Genomic DNA, 21373 nt, shown 5'->3' with positions numbered 1-21373 from the left:
GTTTGATAAATTTATTTAAATGTTTGATACAAATATCACTGACAATGTAATATAATATTGAGAAAATAAAGCAATTTACTTGCAGATCCAAATATCACAATCACAATAAACATTCAAATGAAACCGACTGTTTACGTAAGTGTAAAACGACATGATTGTTCTTGGTTGAAGCATTCAACTTCATCTTCTTTGTAGAGTATTAAAACGTCAGTACGATATTCACTACTTTGTTGCATTGCTTTCATTGCATATTTGAAGTTGGAAGAATATGATATTTTTTTGATAATTTAGAATTATTTTAAAGATGAATGGAAAGTGTTTGTGTATTAATGTAGTTTGATTTGGGTTAGAAATTGTTGGATTTATATGAGAAAGAAAGGGGCAAATAAATTAAATAATTTTTAACGGTCATAAACGTTCTTTATAAACAAAGTTAGTTTTTTTTTTTTTAAAATATTGTATGCAACGGTTGAATGACTAGAAACAAAACAACGGTCGAAGGAGCTCGAGGTCATTTACTAAACAAGTTGCGACATATATTCAAGTTCGAGCTCCTTCGAGCTATAGCCCAAGCTCGTTTAAACTTGGCATGAACTAATCATTTAATAATTCGAGCTCGTGTAGCTTGCGATTAGCGGACTCATTTATTTAAGCCTCTACTTAACTTAAAATTTATATTTATATTTATATTTATAATAATATTCCTATTTAAATTTAAATGTATTTAGCAATTTCGTAGGAGAAAACTTGTCGAAACCTCAAAATATTGGGCCGATTTTGGCTTTTACAAAGTTGTTAGCTGTACTGTTTGACGGAAGTAATAGATTAACACAGTCAAACCACCGCAAAACGCACACTCCGCCGCCTCGCCACCGTGAAATCGAGAACAAAATGAAGACTATCCCGGTGATTCTTCTTGGATGTGGTGGCGTTGGGAGGAAAGTTCTCGAACATATCGTCTCTTGTCGTCAAATTCACGCAAAAATGGTCGAACACTAATTTCAGCTACATCGATCATATTTTCGTTTAATTAGCATATATTTTTTTTCTTCTGATTAACTGCTTTGTTTTTATATATCGATGATGAGTTCAATATAAATACAGTTGAATCTGATCATTTTGATGTTACAGGTTTGAAATTGCAGGTAGATTTTGACTTATATGTGGTGTATTATATATTTAACCAGATTTATAGAGAAAATATGCGTTGACATTTTTAGGTCAAATATAGTATGTAGCTATACATAACTTACAATTTCTATGGACTGTATATATCTAACTATGTGAAAAGATGACATTCAGCTAGTAATGTGTTATTCACTTCAATATGTAAGATATGTTATAGTTATTTTGAATATTATGAATACATGTGATGATCACAGATTTTGATACAATTATATGTTTTGGGCAGGGAATTCGCTTGCGAGTTTTTGGTATAGGCGATAGCAAATCGTTTCTTGTTGCGCCTGACGTGTTATCTATGGAGTTTGATGATGAATTTTTGAAGTATATATGCCAGATAAAGTCTAGCAGCTTATCGTTGGATAAGTGTATTGAATCCGGTAATTCCTTAATTATTCTTGTACTAATAAAATTACTTGATTCTGTTTATTCAGTGAATTTTATGTTTTCTAGGTAATGACCTCAACTTCTTTTGTGTTAATCCATATCTTTTACTACTTCTTTAGGTAAATGTGAAGCTTTTTCATCTTCTGAAGCGATGACAAAAGTCACCAACATTGCTGCTCGTCTAGGTAAATTGATCATTCAGTGAGTATCTTTTTTCTAGGTTATATATGTGGCCATGGACCATAAAGAGCATTTTTTATGTGTGCCTTCTTAATTACCTTTCAGGATTTGTACTTGTTGATTGCTCTGCAAGTGCAGAGACCGTTGGAGTTATTAGCGAGGTAGTTAAATTGGGATGCTGCGCTGTACTGGCCAATAAGAAGCCTCTTACTTGTTCAATGGTAAGTTGTCACTTAACATTTATGCACTCACTTTATGAATTTCACATTTTTTAATGAAAATTTTACTGGCTTTGAGCTTTCACTATGAAATGCGAACTGATAAATGGAGACCGATTTACTTTGTTTGTATGCAGGAGGAATTTGAAAAGTTGTTCTTACAACCACGACGTATGAAGCATGAATCAACTGTAAGTTTTGCTAATCCATATATTTTACAACTGATTAATAAAAGTTGACAGGTACAATATAAATCATTGTCGAAGGTGGCAGTTTCCCATTTACTTATGTATAGGATAGGATTTGTTAAGCTAAATTATCATAAATGGGCGAACCTAGTTTTTAGTTGGCTAAAACCAGCGGACGGGATAAGAAGTCGCCGTAAGTATGTTTTTTATGCATACCTCCTCCTTAATCATCTTGTTCAGTGATTTGGATTATTGCTTTATTACTATTGCTTTGTAATCTTATAACTCCCTCATTTTCATAATTAAGCATACGGAATGGACAAAAAAAGATGTCCGTGGATCCAAGATGGTGAAAGTCGCTAGTCGGTATCGTGTCGGCCGGGACCTTGGAGGGACAAGTCGGTCGATTTGGGGACGAGACGGGAACGAGTCGGGCATTGACCAACGTTGACTTTATGTAATAAATTAATTACTTAAGTTAAATATATACATATCACATGTAAATATATCAAACATGAAACATAAGTATTACAGTACATATATATATATATATATATATATATATATATATATATATATATATATATATATATATATATATATACAAAATATAATTTTAAAAAAATATTGAAATTTGACCCAGTTTGACTTTTACTGACTCAGACCTGACTCAGCCCGACCTTGACCCGACTTTTTAGCATTGACCGACTTTTTAGGCGTTTTTTGGCTCCCCAAACTGATGCGTCAGTCGACTCAGCCGACTTTTTCAACAATGCGTGGATACACTCTACCCTGTGTAACTCATTTTAATACGTACTAAAAATTGTCACATCTAATCTGTACCCATTTTGACCCGTAACGCACCCGACTGCCATGTTCATCTTGCCACTTTTTACTTAGTTTGATTTATCAAATTCTGTTTGTATGGCAAATGTGGGAATCTCCTTGCATCCCATTTTAATGCTATGGTTCTTCACATGCATTATTCCTTTCTTATTGGTAATTAGGTTGGTGCCGGCCTCCCCATTATAGCATCATTAAATCGTCTAATTTCATCCGGAGACACCATCAAACTCATAATTGGTAGCTTGAGCGGTAATACAATTTGAAAAATAGTAACTTACCTTTGTTAGTAGTGCTCCAAGTGTTCATATTTCCATTACTTGATTGCAAACATAACTAATAAAATTTTTTGTTGACTAAAAAATAGGTACTTTGGGCTACGTAATGAGTGAGCTAGAAAATGGAAAGCCATTCAGCGAAGTTGTTAAAGCTGCTAAAGGCCTTGGATATACTGAACCAGGTCAAAATTTATTTATCAGGCATATCATTACACATGAGTTTATCTGCCAAAATAATTTGGGCTACCAAACGTTTTTTATTTATCAGTGGATTTATTGCTTAAGGTTTGGCAAGAAATTTGTGCTTTAGAGAAATTTATGTGAAACAAATATTGTTGAAAAGAATCGATTACTATAATGGTATATCAAAATATGTACTAAGCCAATGAGGTGAGACTGGATGATATACAAAAAACTATCTGAACCAATGTTGGACAAACAGACATAAATTGAATCAATTTGATTGTAAGATATATAAAAATTCTTCATTTATCTAAAAATTTTGTTGCGCAGATCCTCGTGATGATCTAAGTGGGATGGATGTTGCAAGAAAGGTCCATTGCTCATCTCTAATTTTGCTTCGTTTTTGTAAAATTTGTTATCTACTATTTTCAATGGGGTCCATGTTGCAAGAAAGCTGATCTCTGATTAGTTGGCTATTGAACATCACAAGTCACAAATATATTATATCTTTTACTCTGCTAGAGCAAGATTTTATAATAATATATAATCATTTCACATGTCTCCCGTGTTTATTAAATTATTTATCTTGAACAGGCCCTGATTCTTTCAAGACTTCTTGGCTACCGTACGGACATGAATAACATCTCGGTAGGTGCCAGCTTGCTTGAGCATGTTAATTTTTTTCATAAATTAATGTTCTTTACGCGTGATGTTTTATCTTTACAAAGATCGAAAGCTTGTACCCTGCTGAAATGGGGCCCGACGTGATGTCCCTAGAAGACTTTTTAGCGAATGGTCTACCATTACTGGATAGTGACATTAAAGAAAGAATCAACAAGGCTTCTTCAAATGGGAAAGTTCTGCGCTACGTTTGTCTCATTCAGAACTCACGGTATCTTTCATTCTTTCCCATAGGTTGCAAAATGGCCAATTCGGGTAGGTCGGTTTTGGGTCATTACATGGCGTTAGCGTGGTTCGTAACGGGTAGCCGTTAGGCTTAGTTGACCCAGAAACCCTTTTCTGTCACTTTCAGTTTGTGTTCAAGTCTAATTTATTACATTTGATTAAATTGATATAGGAACTAATAAAGATACACTTTTGGTGACTTTAAATGTCTTTGGTTTTTTTCTTTCGGCTAAATATGTTTATTTTCGCCCTTTGAGAACAAAGTAACTCAAATCGACCAACTCATAAGTGAATGGCTTGAAATTCTTAGCTCTGTATTTTTCTATTTATTCATTTCTTTGTTTATTGATCAGTGTATACTGACTTCTATTTGAACATCTAATAGGTGCAATATCGGAATCCAGGAAGTCGAGAAAGACTCGGCTTCGGGCTTATTGAAAGGAAGCGACAATGTGGTAAGCTCTTATGATAGTTTACGACATTAGCAATAACGAGATTATGTTATTTAAAAACGAATAAAGCAGGCGTCGATTTATTGGCGACTTGACTGCCTCTTAGAGCCTAAATTAAATTTCAGGTAGGATTAAAAACCCATGGAAATTTGATTTTACCATTTTCATGGCGTCTAAATTTTATTTTATTTAAAAAAAAAGTTCCTACATATTGGCCAGAGGTCCACTCGGAATCTCTATCCGTCGAACAGAGAGAAGGATGATTTTCTCTACTTTTGAGAGTGTTTTCACTCTGCGTGGAGAAATGATTTGTCTTTATTCCCGGATAGGGGAAGGATTGTCTACATCTCACCTCCCCTTACACCACTTATGTGGTATTGGGTTTTGTTGTTGTTGTTATTGTTGTGTAAGTTATGGTCGTACGATTATTATCCTCATTTGTTAACTGATAATTAATCATTAGTGGTGAAAGCTTTCAATTTATTCATATCTAGTCCCATTAAGCTCATTGAGTTGACAAAAAATCTAACTGCAGGTGGAGATATACAGTCGTTGCTATGAAGTTCGACCATTGGTGATTCAGGGTGCTGGAGCAGGCAACGATACTACAGCAGCTGGTGTTCTTGCTGACATTCTTGATCTTCAGGATCTATTTCCGTAGGCAAACCCACAACAATAATTTTGACGCTGATATGATTTACGTAGAATGTAATGCAATGTACTTCGATTGTATGTGGCGTGCAATGTTAATGTTGCCTATAAAGGCACAACCGTGTAAAAGTATAGTTGATCTTTTATCGTTTAATTGGGGAAGAACGAAGTAAACATTTATAACGAGGGAGAAAATGATGGTGTAACAGATAATAACATCTACATGACACAGAAAGAAACGTGCAAGAAAGTGTCTAGTTCTGACTAAATTTAGAATAGGAGAACGAAAAATGAACTTGTTAATTTTAATTTGGCCTTTATTTTCACAAAACGGTCCAATAAAAAGCGTGTGATATGAGGTATTAGGTTTAAATTTCACTAGGATCACATCTTGTTATGATTAAAAAAGGTCAGAAGCGGGATAATCTAGTTTAGCTACACAAACTTTTAATATAGATAAGTGATATTTTAAAGGTTGAGTTTATAGACCTAAATTTTAGATAGAAAGACCCACGAAATCAAAATGTATATAGATAATGATTACTTAATTAATTATGTCATTCATTCAACAATTTTCCATTTTTATACTCAATACTATTTTATCATATACTAACACTAATTATTAATATTACTAGTCAAAGACCTGCGAATTCGTGAGATTTTTAAAGAATTTTATTATTGTAAAAGTTGAAACGGGCCTTGTATAAAAGTTGAATTCGCGGAATTCTCTAAGGATTTTGTTATAGTAAAAGTTGAAACAACCTTGTACATGAGGAATTGTTCGCATTCAATGGGCAAACAATTTCTTTAACATCATAAGTCAATTGTTCGCAAATATCATCAGCCAATTGTTATAATTCCTGAGTAGAGGTGGCACACTACACCGGTTGTCATGTCCTTTTTCGCTTGGGTCAAAACTTGAAGGGTTAGCCTGAGTGGCTGACCCACAAACACTTCTGTACATATTTTTAGTAAGCTGTAAATGTGTTGATTACAACTGCAAACTAACCTTACATTTTTATTTTTATGATAATAATAATAATAATAAGCATAGATATATGAACGACAATTGCATTAAAATAGTCTGTGGCCAACTTTAAACCCTTTCAGACCCAAATTACCGGAAGAAAACATATCCCAAATCAACCAGTTCAGAAGTAAATGGGTTGAGATTGCCGCCTGTACGGAATGGCTTTAACAGTTAATAAAATCTTATGAGATAAGTTCTTCAAGTGCAAAGGGCTTTCGATCGTATTAAGAATAGGTGTCGGGAGCTTCTCTATACTTCTGAGCATGTATAGGACATACAGATCCCTGTATTAGTCAAACCAAAAAAGAAACACATGACATTTAAATTAGCTTAAACATAAATTTAATTAAATTATAACTTATTTGCTCAATTATAGTCACAATCGACGATGAATTACAATCAAAACATAACATGTGTAATAAACTAAAACATAAAGATTATGCATTTACATCTGTTACTGTTATAATCTGTATTTAATTGTCAAAATCGTCGTTAGATTAACATTTTATTAAATATCCAACTTGTGATTATGAGAGGATCGCATGGACGTTAGTAGACACAAATTTGAGAGAAAATAACTCTATTACTCACAATAATAGATTACACGAGTATTACAAAACTCTAAAAAAAAAAAAAAAACGCTCAAACTAACTTACTAGGAATTATCACCACTATGTAGGGATGTATTCACTCTAGGTTAGGATTATACTTAACTCACGCACACTAACTAGGTTGTGATTACACATTTCTGAATGATTTTATAACTGACTAACTCACTAGGAATTCTCACCACGCTCTAGGGATGTATTCACTCTTGGTTAGGATTACATTTCCCTGAATAAATAATATTTCAACTGAGGTTTGCACCTCTATTTATAGAAAACTTTGAAGAGGTTGAATGGTGTGAACACATAATGGTGTAAACGCAAAATGGTGACTAGCCGTTATTGTTTCCAACTTTGCTACTTCCCTATGAGGGGGGTGGAATGATGTGAATGTAGAACATGTGGCTAGCCGTTATTGTTATCAATTTTGCTTCTTCCATTTTGGTGTTCAAAGTTGTCTACTTTGAATGTCTAGAAGATACTAGATTACGGCTAGAATGGAGACATCTAGCGGCATCTAGAAGATACTAGATTACGACTGGAAGTTATCAATTCTCCCTCTCCAGGCATATACAAAGAAATACATCCCGGTTATGTCTCTGCATAACTTTAGCTTCTCTCGAGTCACCACCTTTGTCAACATATCCGCAGGATTCTCCTTTGTATGGATCTTCACTAGTCTCAACAGTTGTCGATCAATTACCTCACGTATCCAATGATAGCGAATATCAATATGTTTGGAACGTGAATGGTACATGGAGTTCTTGCTCAAATCTAGAGCACTCTGACTGTCACAATGTACTTTGTAATCCTTTTGTTTGATTTCAAATTCTTGGAGATAACACTTTACCCACAACATTTCTTTTTCAGCTTCTGCGGAAGCAATATATTCTGCTTTAGTTGTGGATAATGCTACACACTTCTGTAATTTGACTGCCATGAAACATCTCCCCCTGCAAAAGTGTAAATGAATCCTGAAGTAGATTTCCTACTATCAGGATCTCTAGCCATATATGCATCTTTATAGCCTTCCAAGATTAGATCAGCTTCCCCGTAACAAAGACATATCTTTGTTGTACCTTTAAGATATCCGAGAATCCATTTTACCGTCTTCCAATGCTCTTTCTCGGGGTTAGAGAGAAAACGACTCACTGTTCCCATTGCGTGAGCAATATCATGCCTAGTACACACCATCGCATACATCAAACTTCTTATACCACTGTCATCATTTTTCAGCTTGAACACCCATTTGTTTTTCAGTGCCTTCTTCCAGCGTGGAAGTACAATCTTATAAGTTTGATTTTTCTGCAGAGATTTCATCTCATCCTGCATTGCCAGCAACCATTTTTCTTTATCCTTATGAGTTACTGCTCCATGAAAACTCTCTGGTTTTCCATCTTCAGTAAGTAGAAGGTACTCATATTCTGAATATCTACTTGATGAAATCCGACCTCGTTCAGATCTACGAACTTCTGGAATATTCTGAGGAGATCCACCATCATCTTGGCCTTGTGATGGTTCTGGAACGTCTAGCAGACGGGGTTCTGGCTCCCTCTGCTCAGCACCATCATGAATAATTTCGTTGTTGCCTCTAGCACCTGAGCAACAACATTTGTCTTCTGAGATATTGTGGGCTTTTCAATATCTTCTATTGTTTGACTTTCATGAAAAACCACGTCCCTAATTCTGATCACCTTTTTCTCCTTTGAATCACATAATCTGTATCCAAATTCTTCATCTCCATAGCCTATGAATATGCATGGAGTGGTCCTTGCATCCAGCTTCTGCCTGAGCTCCTTGGATACATGTGTGTACGCTAAATATCCAAATACTCTTAAGTGAGAGTATGATGGATCCTTTCCAGATCAAAGTTTCTCCAAAACTTCAAAATTCAGTGGTACTGATGGAGATCGGTTGATCAAGTAACATGCGGCTCTGACTACTTCTTGCCAAAGCCATACTGAGCATGCTCTGAACACGTTCCATGATTGGTCGATTCATTCTTTCTTCTATACCATTGTGTTGAGGGGTACGCGGAACTATATTCTCATGTCGGATGTCATATGATCTGCAATAGGCATTAAATTGCCTGAAAGAGTATTCACCACCGTTGTCGAATCGAAGACACTTTAACTTCTTTCGCGTCTCATGTTCTACAATGACATGGAAATGTTTGAAGTAATCGAAAACCTGGTCCTTCGTGCGCAAGAAATATACCCACACCTTTCGAGAAACATCATCAACAAAAGTTAGAAAGTTTCGGTTGCCGCCAATTGATTCAACCTCCAAGGGATCGCAAACATCAGAGTGCACCAGACTGAGTAACTCTGATCTTCTCGTTGAAGAGGAATAAAACAAGACTCTATGCTGCTTATCAAAACATACAATTATTGCAAGGATCTATCATAGCATCCTTGTGTACATTGATAAGCTCCTTCTTTGTTAGGGTAGATAACCCTTTCTCACTCATGTAACCGAGTCTCTGATGCCATAAGTAATGTAAAGCCTCCTTTTCTGCAACATTAAGGATGTCTGCGCAAAACTTCACATGAGTTTTGTATAGTGTGCCACAAATGAGTCCTCGAGCGACTATCATAGCTGATAGTGCTCCAAATGAACATATATTTAGTCGTAATATCATCCCAATATGTAAAGTTATTAGTTGTAATTATTCTATTTTTAAGTTGTAATCGTTTAAATAAATAAATGTGAAGACGAAGATTAAAGAATTGAAGAAAAAGTGCCACTAAAGCCTGAAAAGTGCCACTAAAGCCATAGTGCACTCAAAAGTGCCACTAAAAGTGATTTAAAGACTTGCGCGGATTTTGGGAGTTAAGGAAAATAATTTTTTGTGCAATTTACAAATTGCAAAACGCAAAGTACAAGATATCTACGCGTACGAAAGGACGTTCGAAAATCCAGAACCGAGACATAAACCGAGCATCAACGCGCGAGACAACGGAGCTAAAATTACAAGTCAACTATGCACAAGAATATAATATAATATATATATAATTATATAAAATTATATATATTATATTATATTAATTGAATACTCAGCAGCCCACGTTTTTTAGAGCAAAATATATGGATCCAGGCTGGCCATGCGATCGCATGGCCTGGAAGAAGCATTTCCATGCGATCGCATGGAGTGAAAAGTTTGGTCAGGTCTATAAATTGGCCATTTTTCGGACGAGTTTCACACACCAACATAATATCTATCTCTCCCTCTGTAATAATACATATAATATATATATATATATATATATATATATATATATATATATATATATATATATATATATATATATATATATATATATATATATATATATATATATATATATATATATAATATAGTTTAGTTTTATATTAGTTAGTTTGGGTAATGTCAATGTTATTTTACGGGTTTTAAAGTCGAAGTTCTGTCCGTGTAACGCTACGCGATAAATAATCATTGTAAGTTATGTTCTCCCTTTTTAAATTAATGTCTCATAACTAAGTTATTATTATGCTTATTTGAGCTGAAGTTATCGTGATGTTGGACTAAATATTAAGACGGGGTTATTGGACTTTGGACCATAATTGGGGTTTGGACAAAAGACCGACACTTGTGGAAATTGGACTATGGGTTATTAATGGACTCTATATTTGATTAATATAGAGATTTACAATTTGACATATCTATAAATATCCACATATGCTTGATCGGATACGATGAACGGGAGATCTATAAATACTAATAATTGTTCATTTAACCGGAGACGGGGATGGATTAATAGTCAATGGACTCATTAAAACAGGGGTGGATTACATTCAAGGGTAATTGGTGTAACTGTTAACAAAGTATTAAAACCTTAGATTACACACAGTCGATAACCTGGTGTAATCATTAACAAACTATTAAGACCTTGTTACAGTTTAAGTCCCCAATTAGTTGGAATATTTGACTTCGGGTATAAAGTTAATTTGGCGAAGACCCTCGCACTTTATAATTATGACCGATGGACTATTATGGGTAAAACCAGATGGACATATCAAATAATTCAGGACAAAGGACAATTAACCCAGGGTACTAAATTATCAAAACGTCAAACATCATGATTACGGAAGTTTAAATAAGCATAATACTTTTATTTTATTTCTTATCGCATTTTAATTTTCGCAACTTTAATTATCGTTATTTATATTTTGCATTAGGTTTTAATTGTGACTTAAGTTTTAAAATCGACAAACCGGTCATTAAACGGTAAACCCCTCTTTTATAATAATATTACTAATTATATATATTTGTACAAATATAGGGTTTAAAATATAGTGTAAAATAAGTCGTCTCCCTGTGGAACGAACCGGACTTACTAAAAACTATACTACTCTACGATTAGGTACACTACCTATAGTGTTGTAGCAGAGTTTAGGTATATCCTATCTGTAAATAAATTATATAAAACTTGTGTAATATTTTGTCGTATTTCGTAGTAAAATATAATAGTATTTCGTATACACCGCTGCACACATCAAGTTTTTGGCGCCGCTGCCGGGGACTCGGCGAAACGCTATATTTTTTTTTTTATAAAAATATAATTTATAAAAAAGAAAAAAATATAAAACATTAAAAAAAAATATATATATATATATTTTTAAAAGTTTGTTTAAAATATATTGAGATGACCCGTCCTAATCCATAAGGACGAATACAATAACATATGATTACATCGCGAGGTATTGGACCTCTATATGATACATTTTACAAACGTTGCATTTGTTTTTAAAAGACAACCTTTCATTACATCAAAAGTTGACAGGCATGCATACAATTTCATAATATCCAACTTATTAATGACCTAATCTGTCATTTACTTAATATTAATCTCTATTGAACTCAATGACTTGAATGCAACGTCTTTTGAAATATGTGATGTTATGCGAGGCGTATATGAAATAGCTTATATTTTACTAGGAAATACTATTAAATATGATACAATTTTACACAAGATATTTATTTATTTATAGAATGGATATACCTAAACCTTGCTACAACACTTATAGGCAGTGTATGTGATGACCCGGGAATTTCCGACCAAATTTAAACTTAATCTTTATATGTTTTCGATACGATGAGCAAAGTCTGTAATATTGAGTCTTCAAAATCTTGAACTATTTATGTGCATTCATTTGACCTTTGACTATGCCCGACGATTCACGAACCATTGTTGTAAATAAATATGTATATAAATATATATAGATAAAAGTATGGATTATAATTTGAAATAATAAGATATAAATTAATTATTAGAATTGAATATATAAAATTAATACACAAGATAAAGAAAATTATTAAAATGAAAACTATATATAAATATATATATAATTTCTATGGATAATTATTATTAGATTGTAATATATATAGATAATAGATACTCAGTAAAAGTTATAATATAAGGTATTATATAAGTAATAATACATATATATAATACAAGTGTAAATATAATCGTTAGAATAATATTGTTATTACTTTCAATATTAATTCAGTACTAGTGTCTATAGATACAAATTTGATATGTAAATTGATATAGTATTATTATTATTATAGTTATATTTATTAATAACATTAATTATAAACTATTATTATAAAAATATCAATATAATAGGTATAAAAATACGAATACAGATATAAGTAGATATATGCAGATATATATCTTAGGAATCAGAAATTAATATTATAAATATAATAAAAATAAAAATACTTATTTATATTAACACATTTATTTTTAAAATAAATTAAATTCATATAACTACAAACTAACAAGAAAATCGTTACCTAATTCTGTACAATTGTCGACCAAATTGAAGAATATGCCAAAAATCAAAAATCACGGATGTAAGTGGATTCTGTTAAGCATCTTATTCAGTTTTTTTTTTATTTTTATTTTTTTCCCTTCTGTCCTTGAGGTTAAAAACTGTCGACCAATTACTTTTATTTAACAAAGGAATTATTCAATGATATTAGTAAAAACACTCAGTTCTTTCCTCATCAAGATCAGATATCAATTTCGTTTTTTTTATTTGATGAACTAAACAGAAAAGAAAAGAAAAAAAAAAAAGGTATCCAGTTTATTCCCTGTTCGTTGCTCATTTTTTTTAAATCTTTAATTTCGAGTTTATTTTAAAATCTATAAATGCAGGGTTGTTAAAAATCCTTCCTTCAATCTATCTGCAATTTTTCAGATCTTAATTTTCGAAATCAAAGGTTAATTTTGAGGTCAAAGTTAAAAAAATAAAAAGTCAACAAATCGTTCTTCATTAAAATTCAATTTTGTATCTGTATTTCAAGTTAAATTAATTATCTATAAAGTTTCTATGAGCGAATTGGAATTTATTTTATGAAGGATTCATAAGCTAAAAACATCCAGAATTCGAAATCAAAGTTTGAGTTTAAATGGGTCATCGTGTTCATACTTCTGTGTGATTTTTTTTTTCGTTTTCTTTTCTGTTAAATCCATTCCCCTATGCCGTTTCTGTCCCAAATTCATAGTATAAATTCAATACATTAATACCTGTGTAAGAGTAAATAGGATTGATCGGTTTGATTAAGAAGAAGAAGAAGAAAGGATTAGAAACGGATATATAGATAATAGGTATAAGAAGGTATTAAATCAGAAATGCAGAAATGGAGAGTTGGTTAAGGGGTATTTGGCATGAACGGGAGGTCTCGGGTTCGATCCCGGCTTGGGCAGTTGGTTATTTTTTTTTGAGCCTCTAAGGTAGTAATCCTTTTATTTTAATTATTATTATTATTATTATTATTATTAACTAATATAAGTATCATTATTAATTTTTATTATTGTTATGATTATGATTGTTATTATTATTGTTATTATTAGTATTATTATCATTGTATTATTATTGTTAGCATTATTAATATGATTTCAGAGTTAGTAAACAGGTTAATAAGACAAGTATATAATAAAAGTTGTTATATTAAAAATTATAGAAAATTGTTATAATTATATGAATACACGTAAATTATATTTTTTTTTATAAACAAATTAAGGTTATGAGAAGCAATGATTAATAACTACAAAGATTATAATTATCATGACTATGAAGTTAAAGGTTTTCATATTATTATTAAAAATTAAATATAGAAATTTTGATGTAAATATTATTATTATGAAAATGACTAGAATTTTAATCAAAATATGATTTAATGGAATTAGTAAAATTATTATAACTATTCTTATCATATTTATTATAATTATGATACAATTTAGTATTATTATCATTATTAATATTATTACTTTTATTAACATTATTATTATCACTTTATAAATATTAGAACCATTACTATTAATATAAGTGTATTATTAGTATTAATATCATTACTTTTATCACAAATGAAATCATAACCATTATTATCTTAATTAAAAATTTTAAGTATTATAATTATAGTTATTTTTATTATTAATATTACTCTAGTATTACTATAACTATTATTCTGTAAACAAAAGATTATGTATATAAAAATAAATATATAATAAAATATATAAGATAATAATATAAAAATTATCACTAACAATAATATAAATATTTGTTCGATTTCGATTATATGTATTAATGATTATACAAATGATTTAGGTTCGTGAATCCAAGGCCAACCCTGCATTGTTCAAAATAGTCATATGTATTTTTACTACAAAATACATTAGGTGAGTTTCATTTGATCCCTTTTACTCTTTACAATTTTGGGCTGAGAATACATGCAAATGCTTTATTAACTGTTTTACAATATTTATATGCGTGAGTTTCATTAATCCCTTTTTAAATGCTTTTGCAATATATATTTTTGAGACTGAGAATACATGCGCTGTTTTTATAACTGTTTTACGAAATAGACACAGGTACTTGAAATTACATTCTATGGTTGGATTATCTAATCGAATATGCCCTTTTTATTAAGTCTGGTAATCTAAGAATTAGGGAACAGACACCCTAATTGACGCGAACTCTAAAGATAGATCTATCGGGCCCAACAAGCCCCATCCAAAGTACCGGATGCTTTAGTACTTCGAAATTTATATCATGTCCGAAGGAGGATCCCGGAATGATGGGGATATTCTTATATATATTGTGAATGTCGGTTACCAGGTGTTCAATCCATATGAATGATATTTTTGTCTCTATGCATGGGACGTATGTTTATGAGAAATGGAAATATGAAATCTTGTGGTCTATTAAAATTATGAAATGATTATTTATGCTAAACTAATGAACTCACCAACCTTTTGGTTGACACTTTAAAACATGTTTATTCTCAGGTACGAAAGAAACGTTCCGCTGTGCATTTGCTCATTTTAAAGACAGTATTTGGAGTCGATCATCGCAATGGAACCAGTTGTTGGTGACTTCGTCCAGATGGTTTAGGACGGGTCCTTTCAGTTGGTATCAGAGCGATGGTCTTAGCGAACCAGGTCTGCAATAGTGTGTTTAACCGATAAGTCATTAGGATGCATTAGTGAGTCTGGACTTCGACCGTGTCTGCATGTCAAAAGTTTTGCTTATCATTTCGTGTCGAAAATTACCTGCTTATCATTCTTAGAGAATCACTTGCTTATCATCTTTAGTCTAGACACATCTTATTGCATTGATTGCATGATTAGTGTATAGAAAAAATTCATATCTTAGCATATCTGCTAATTCAAATCATAGCGTATCTGTTATTGTAAACTTTGACATTTTCTGTAGATCCCTCTGTAACTTATGGGATTTTTAGTATTATATATGCATATGTAAATTATGTATTGCAGAGTACTAATCTACATCCTATAATCTATTTCTTATCGAAAGTCCTTCATCTGATCGTACGAGATGAATCCTGCAACCAGTTCGAGTCCCTCAGATTTCGATAGCTATTCCGATAGTTATTCCGACAGCTATTCCGACATGGATATTCACCTAAGCTCCGAAAGCGGTGTTACCAGAATGAATCAATCAATCAGCCATCCCCAATTCATCTGCTGGGTTCGTAGTCGACTTAATCAATGGAGACGCGAAGAAGGCGATCCCTTACACCAACCGAATTCACCTCTTGACAATGAACCTGAAGCGTTTACCGGCGAACCTGTTAGAGACACCATTTCCAGTCTCATTTCCAGGGTAACTCGATAAGATTATATTCTATCAACAATTCTGAACCCTATTCATCCGCTCGTTCCTACCGACAATAATCCTGGAGTAATAAGTCAACGAACTTCGCGCTCGAATAATCAATTCGGAGAATATGGTGCAAAATGTACCAGCTTCAGCAACATCACCGGCACCAACAGTACAATCAATAACAGCACCAGTACCATCAACAATCCATGCTTCAATATCATCATCTGTACTTTGAGTATGATCTTCGTTCGACATGTCGAATATGTAATCTCTAAAGTTTAAAGATTATTTATTCTAGTTCCAACCGAAAAGCAAATGAGTTTAATATTATATTAACCCATTAAATCCATGAATACATCTGAAGAAAATATATATGTATATATGTTTTCATAAAGATTGTAATTAAAAATTCTCTTGTACAAACTGTTAATAGTGAAAATATTTTAACGGGTAGGTAATACCCGAGGATTATTTAAATTTCACATTAATAAGTTACATTGTACGTTCTTCGAATCTGTTTCAACAGTCATATACTATCCTACTTACATCCACCTATATACAAATCCGTTCACCACCGAATAACCATATTCATCCAAATACATATTTGGATTTTGACCTATCAGAATCCAACAAGTGGCATAATGAAGAAATAATGGACACAATAAAAATTGATTAGAAACAGACTAATTAACAATATGAAATTCTATTAAGAAACCACGCTGACATAATCCTAGCTAACTGTTCCTAGCTAACTGTTAATTCCGTATTACCATTTAAATCGCAATTTATTTATCGCAGTTTATTTATCGCAATTTACATTCTCGCAATTTTATTTATTGTCATTTAATTTATGTTATTTATTTTACGCACTTTAAACATCGGGACACGTATACAAGGTTTTGACATATCATATCGACGCATCTATATATACTATTTGGAATCACCATAGACACTCTATATGCAGTAATGATCGAGTTCTCTATACATGGTCGAGGTAGATTCTCAAATAATATATATACTTTGAGTTGTGATCGAGTCTGAGACATGTACACGGGTCACGATATTTATTAATCAATTCGAATATTATATATTAAATTATATATGAATTACTGGACTGTTACTGTGGAATATCAACTGTGGACTACCAACACTGGACAATTAAAATGAATTAAAATATTGATTATAACATATGAAACTAAACAATACTTCAAGTTTGCCACTTGATTTTCATCTTAAACCTCATTTGTATCTTGACGATTACAATCTGCGTTCAAACCTTTCATGATTCTTGAAAACACCTCAATCGAGAGGATGAACCAACCGTACTTCATCTACGGAAGAAAAGATTTATGCATATAGTTATGCACCTGAGAAACTCTCGGCAACTGAGTAAAAGTTTAACACGTAGCCGCGTCAGATCCTTTGACATTTATTAGCAAAAATAACTTTGCGATCCCTTTTAAAGTAGCTAATTTTGTCACAGCTCCAGCAAGTCAACTTCGACTTTTCATTCGAAGTAGCCTTACTATAATCCTGATTTATACAATTACCCTTTTGATATCGGAGAATTCTTTTATATTCCACCATATTACCATCAGCGTTTAATCATCTAAAAACACAATTCTCCTGAAACCACCTCGGATTGATAACCGATGATTCAGATATCGTAGCATTAAATGCAGAGGAAACAGAAAAATTGTAGATGGTCTAAACAGCCAAAAGTTTGATAATAAATAAGGGAGTGTTAGGAACGCTCGATAGAAAATTTGGTACTGAAAAGCAGATTGAGCTAACCATAAAGGAAACCAAAGAGAAATACAAGTAACATACCCTAAATTCATAGAACCCAGATAAATCTAGATCCGTTGAAATCTTTAGAGAATATCTTGCTCCGAAGTCATGTTAAAATCTTGCGGAAAATCTTTCTCCATCAACCATCGAACTTAGAAATTCCAAAATATCATCATCAATATCTTCGATATTTCTGAGGATATTTTCATAAATATTCTCGTCCGAAATTATATACCTCTTCGTGCTTCCTGTGTGTCATTATATTGGAAACATTCAATAGAAAAATTTAGTGCCGAAAAGCAGATTATGCGAAACTATGAAGAAAGTCGTGGACAAATCACAAAGAATAAGTTTGACTTCAAAGAATCCAAATGATTCAATGTCTGCTAAAGTCTTTAGTGAATATCTTACTCCTTACTCTAAACCCTTGCAGACAATAGTTCCTATCATCCTCTGATCTTAGATATTCCGAGATATTATCGTATCTTTCATTATAAATATCCTCCACATTTCTGGAGATATTTTTATAACTATTCTTATCTGAAATCATTAATCTCTTCGTGCTATCAGTATTACATCATATAGAAACTGTTAGTTTCTATATTCAGTAGACTTTCGAATTTAAAATATGAATGTTTTTGAAGTAGTGTTGGGAACTGATGCATGAGTTAGTATAATATAATGACACTTGATCAACGTGATTATATTATAGTAAGTCATGCTGAATTCTAATGGGACATGATGGTTCACAGTAAATCATACCACCATCATGTGTCATGTTACATAACTCTTTCATTCTAATTAACTTCTGAACATATCAAGAAAGTATATTCTTGATAGCTCTACTCTCAATGATTCTGGTAATTTGACTAATCAAATCGTGCTATTACGTTCTTTCTTGATTATAACATTAAATTCATTCGCAACTCCATACTTACAAATTCTAGACCATTACTCGTTTTACTAGAGATCGAGAGGAGATTAAAAAGACGAAGAGCTCCGAAACATAAAGGAAGATATAAAACTCAACGACAATACTGAAATTACAATAATTAAAAATTAAAACATCACGACAATTAAAAATTAAAAGATTACAATCAAGCTACTCGTCGTCGTCAATTGTCATCTGCAAAGTAGCGTTCACCAGTCATTTCACCATCCGTGAGGTACTCTGGAGACATCGGTATTCCTCTTGATGCCTCAACTGCTGCTTCAGTTGATTCATCGAGGTAACGATAACCCAACGTCTCTTCATCTTCAAGAACCGCGTACAAAGAAATACATTTACCACGATCTTCAATGGTATTTTTTATAAAGTACCATTGATCATCGGTACACAGAAAACTTGCCCTACAATCCGCATCATAATCGTCTTTATAAAAGAACACAGACGTGAATTCACACGGGACTTTTTCCTTCAGAAAGGATAACAAGTCTTGTAAACCAACATCACGAATGTCAATATCTTCAAACGAAATACTGTCGCACCACTTATATTCCTTCATTTGATTACGGAAATCACCTCCGTAATGAACATCGAATGAAACAATCATTGGGGGAAGTGTTAACATTTTGCAGTTTGGGAGTGTTTGATTTTGATTTTGAGAAAGGTGGAAATGTAAAAGAAATATATGTTCGAGTGTATAAAATGAAGTATATGGTTGGTGTTTTTATAGGGTAAAAGTGACCGTTGGGATAGCCGTTGGAATTTTTTTTTATTTTACTAACGGCTAAAAATTTGGGCAAGTCTTTGGACGAAGGTGGACGATGCCCGTTGGGACCTCCCTCATGATAGTTTCATTCGTGCTCTTCGAATAATCGAATTATTTTATCTGTATTACTCAATGATGATAAAACTCTATTTATCAACTCATATTCGTCATGAAAATATATTTATTGTTAGCCAGGACGACCTCAATCAAATTTCGGGACGAAATTTCTTTAACGGGTAGGTACTGTGATGACCCGGGAATTTCCGACCAAATTTAAACTTAATCTTTATATGTTTTCGATACGATGAGCAAAGTCTATAATATTGAGTCTTCAAAATCTTGAACTATTTATGTGCATTCATTTGACCTTTGACTATGCCCGACGATTCACGAACCATTGTTGTAAATAAATATGTATATAAATATATATAGATAAAAGTATGGATTATAATTTGAAATAATAAGATATAACTTAATTATTAGAATTGAATATATAAAATTAATACACAAGATAAAGAAAATTATTAAAATGAAAACTATATATAAATATATATATAATTTCTATGGATAATTATTATTAGATTGTAATATATATAGATAATAGATACTCAGTAAAAGTTATAATATAAGGTATTATATAAGTAATAATACATATATATAATACAAGTGTAAATATAATCGTTAGAATAATATTGTTATTACTTTCAATATTAATATCAGTACTAGTGTCTATAGATACAAATTTGATATGTAAATTGATATAGTATTATTATTATTATAGTTATATTTATTAATAACATTAATTATAAACTATTATTATAAAAATATCAATATAATAGGTATAAAAATACGAATACAGATATAAGTAGATATATGCAGATATATATCTTAGGAATCAGAAATTAATATTATAAATATAATAAAAATAAAAATACTTATTTATATTAACACATTTATTTTTAAAATAAATTAAATTCATATAACTACAAACTAACAAGAAAATCATTACCTAATTCTGTACAATTGTCGACCAAATTGAAGAATATGCCAAAAATCAAAAATCACGGATGTAAGTGGATTCTGTTAAGCATCTTATTCAGTTTTTTTTATTTTTATTTTTTTTCCCTTCTGTCCTTGAGGTTAAAAACTGTCGACCAATTACTTTTATTTAACAAAGGAATTATTCAATGATATTAGTAAAAACACTCAGTTCTTTCCTCATCAAGATCAGATATCAATTTCGTTTTTTTTTATTTGATGAACTAAACAGAAAAGAAAAGAAAAAAAAAAAAAGGTATCCAGTTTATTCCCTGTTCGTTGCTCATTTTTCTTAAATCTTTAATTTCGAGTTTATTTTAAAATCTATAAATGCAGGGTTGTTAAAAATCCTTCCTTCAATCTATCTGCAATTTTTCAGATCTTAATTTTCGAAATCAAAGGTTAATTTTGAGGTCAAAGTTCAAAAAATAAAAAGTCAACAAATCTTTCTTCATTAAAATTCAATTTTGTATCTATATTTCAAGTTAAATTGATTATCTATAAAGTTTCTATGAGCGAATTGGAATTTATTTTATGAAGGATTCATAAGCTAAAAACATCTAGAATTCGAAA

General features: G+C 31.7%; 1 protein-coding gene across 1 annotated transcript; it reads left to right on the top strand.

Annotated features, from left to right (window-relative positions):
- The first annotated feature begins 784 nt into the window (after positions 1 to 784).
- Positions 785 to 5698, top strand: LOC139891526 (uncharacterized). Its single transcript, XM_071874499.1, has 12 exons — positions 785 to 987; positions 1412 to 1562; positions 1689 to 1754; positions 1855 to 1970; positions 2105 to 2158; positions 3163 to 3250; positions 3366 to 3458; positions 3790 to 3830; positions 4054 to 4107; positions 4188 to 4351; positions 4751 to 4820; positions 5353 to 5698. The coding sequence occupies exons 1-12, from the start codon at positions 892 to 894 to the stop codon at positions 5476 to 5478; spliced, it is 1119 nt and encodes a 372-aa protein (XP_071730600.1). The 5' UTR covers positions 785 to 891; the 3' UTR covers positions 5479 to 5698.
- Positions 5699 to 21373: the final 15675 nt, after the last annotated feature.

Source organism: Rutidosis leptorrhynchoides, chromosome 2 (genome assembly GCF_046630445.1).
Source record: "Rutidosis leptorrhynchoides isolate AG116_Rl617_1_P2 chromosome 2, CSIRO_AGI_Rlap_v1, whole genome shotgun sequence".
Classification (NCBI taxonomy): Eukaryota; Viridiplantae; Streptophyta; class Magnoliopsida; order Asterales; family Asteraceae; genus Rutidosis; species Rutidosis leptorrhynchoides.
This window is presented reverse-complemented; position numbering and strand designations above follow the sequence as displayed.

What these genes read in the sequence shown, in the direction of transcription:
- LOC139891526 (XM_071874499.1), top strand. Translation starts at nt 892, where the DNA reads ATGAAGACTATCCCGGTGATTCTTCTTGGATGTGGTGGCGTTGGGAGG. An exon ending in GTATGAAGCATGAATCAACT is followed by an intron (nt 2,159 to 3,162) that starts GTAAGTTTTGCT and finishes ATTGGTAATTAG; the next exon opens with GTTGGTGCCGGCCTCCCCAT. An exon ending in CATAATTGGTAGCTTGAGCG is followed by an intron (nt 3,251 to 3,365) that starts GTAATACAATTT and finishes ACTAAAAAATAG; the next exon opens with GTACTTTGGGCTACGTAATG.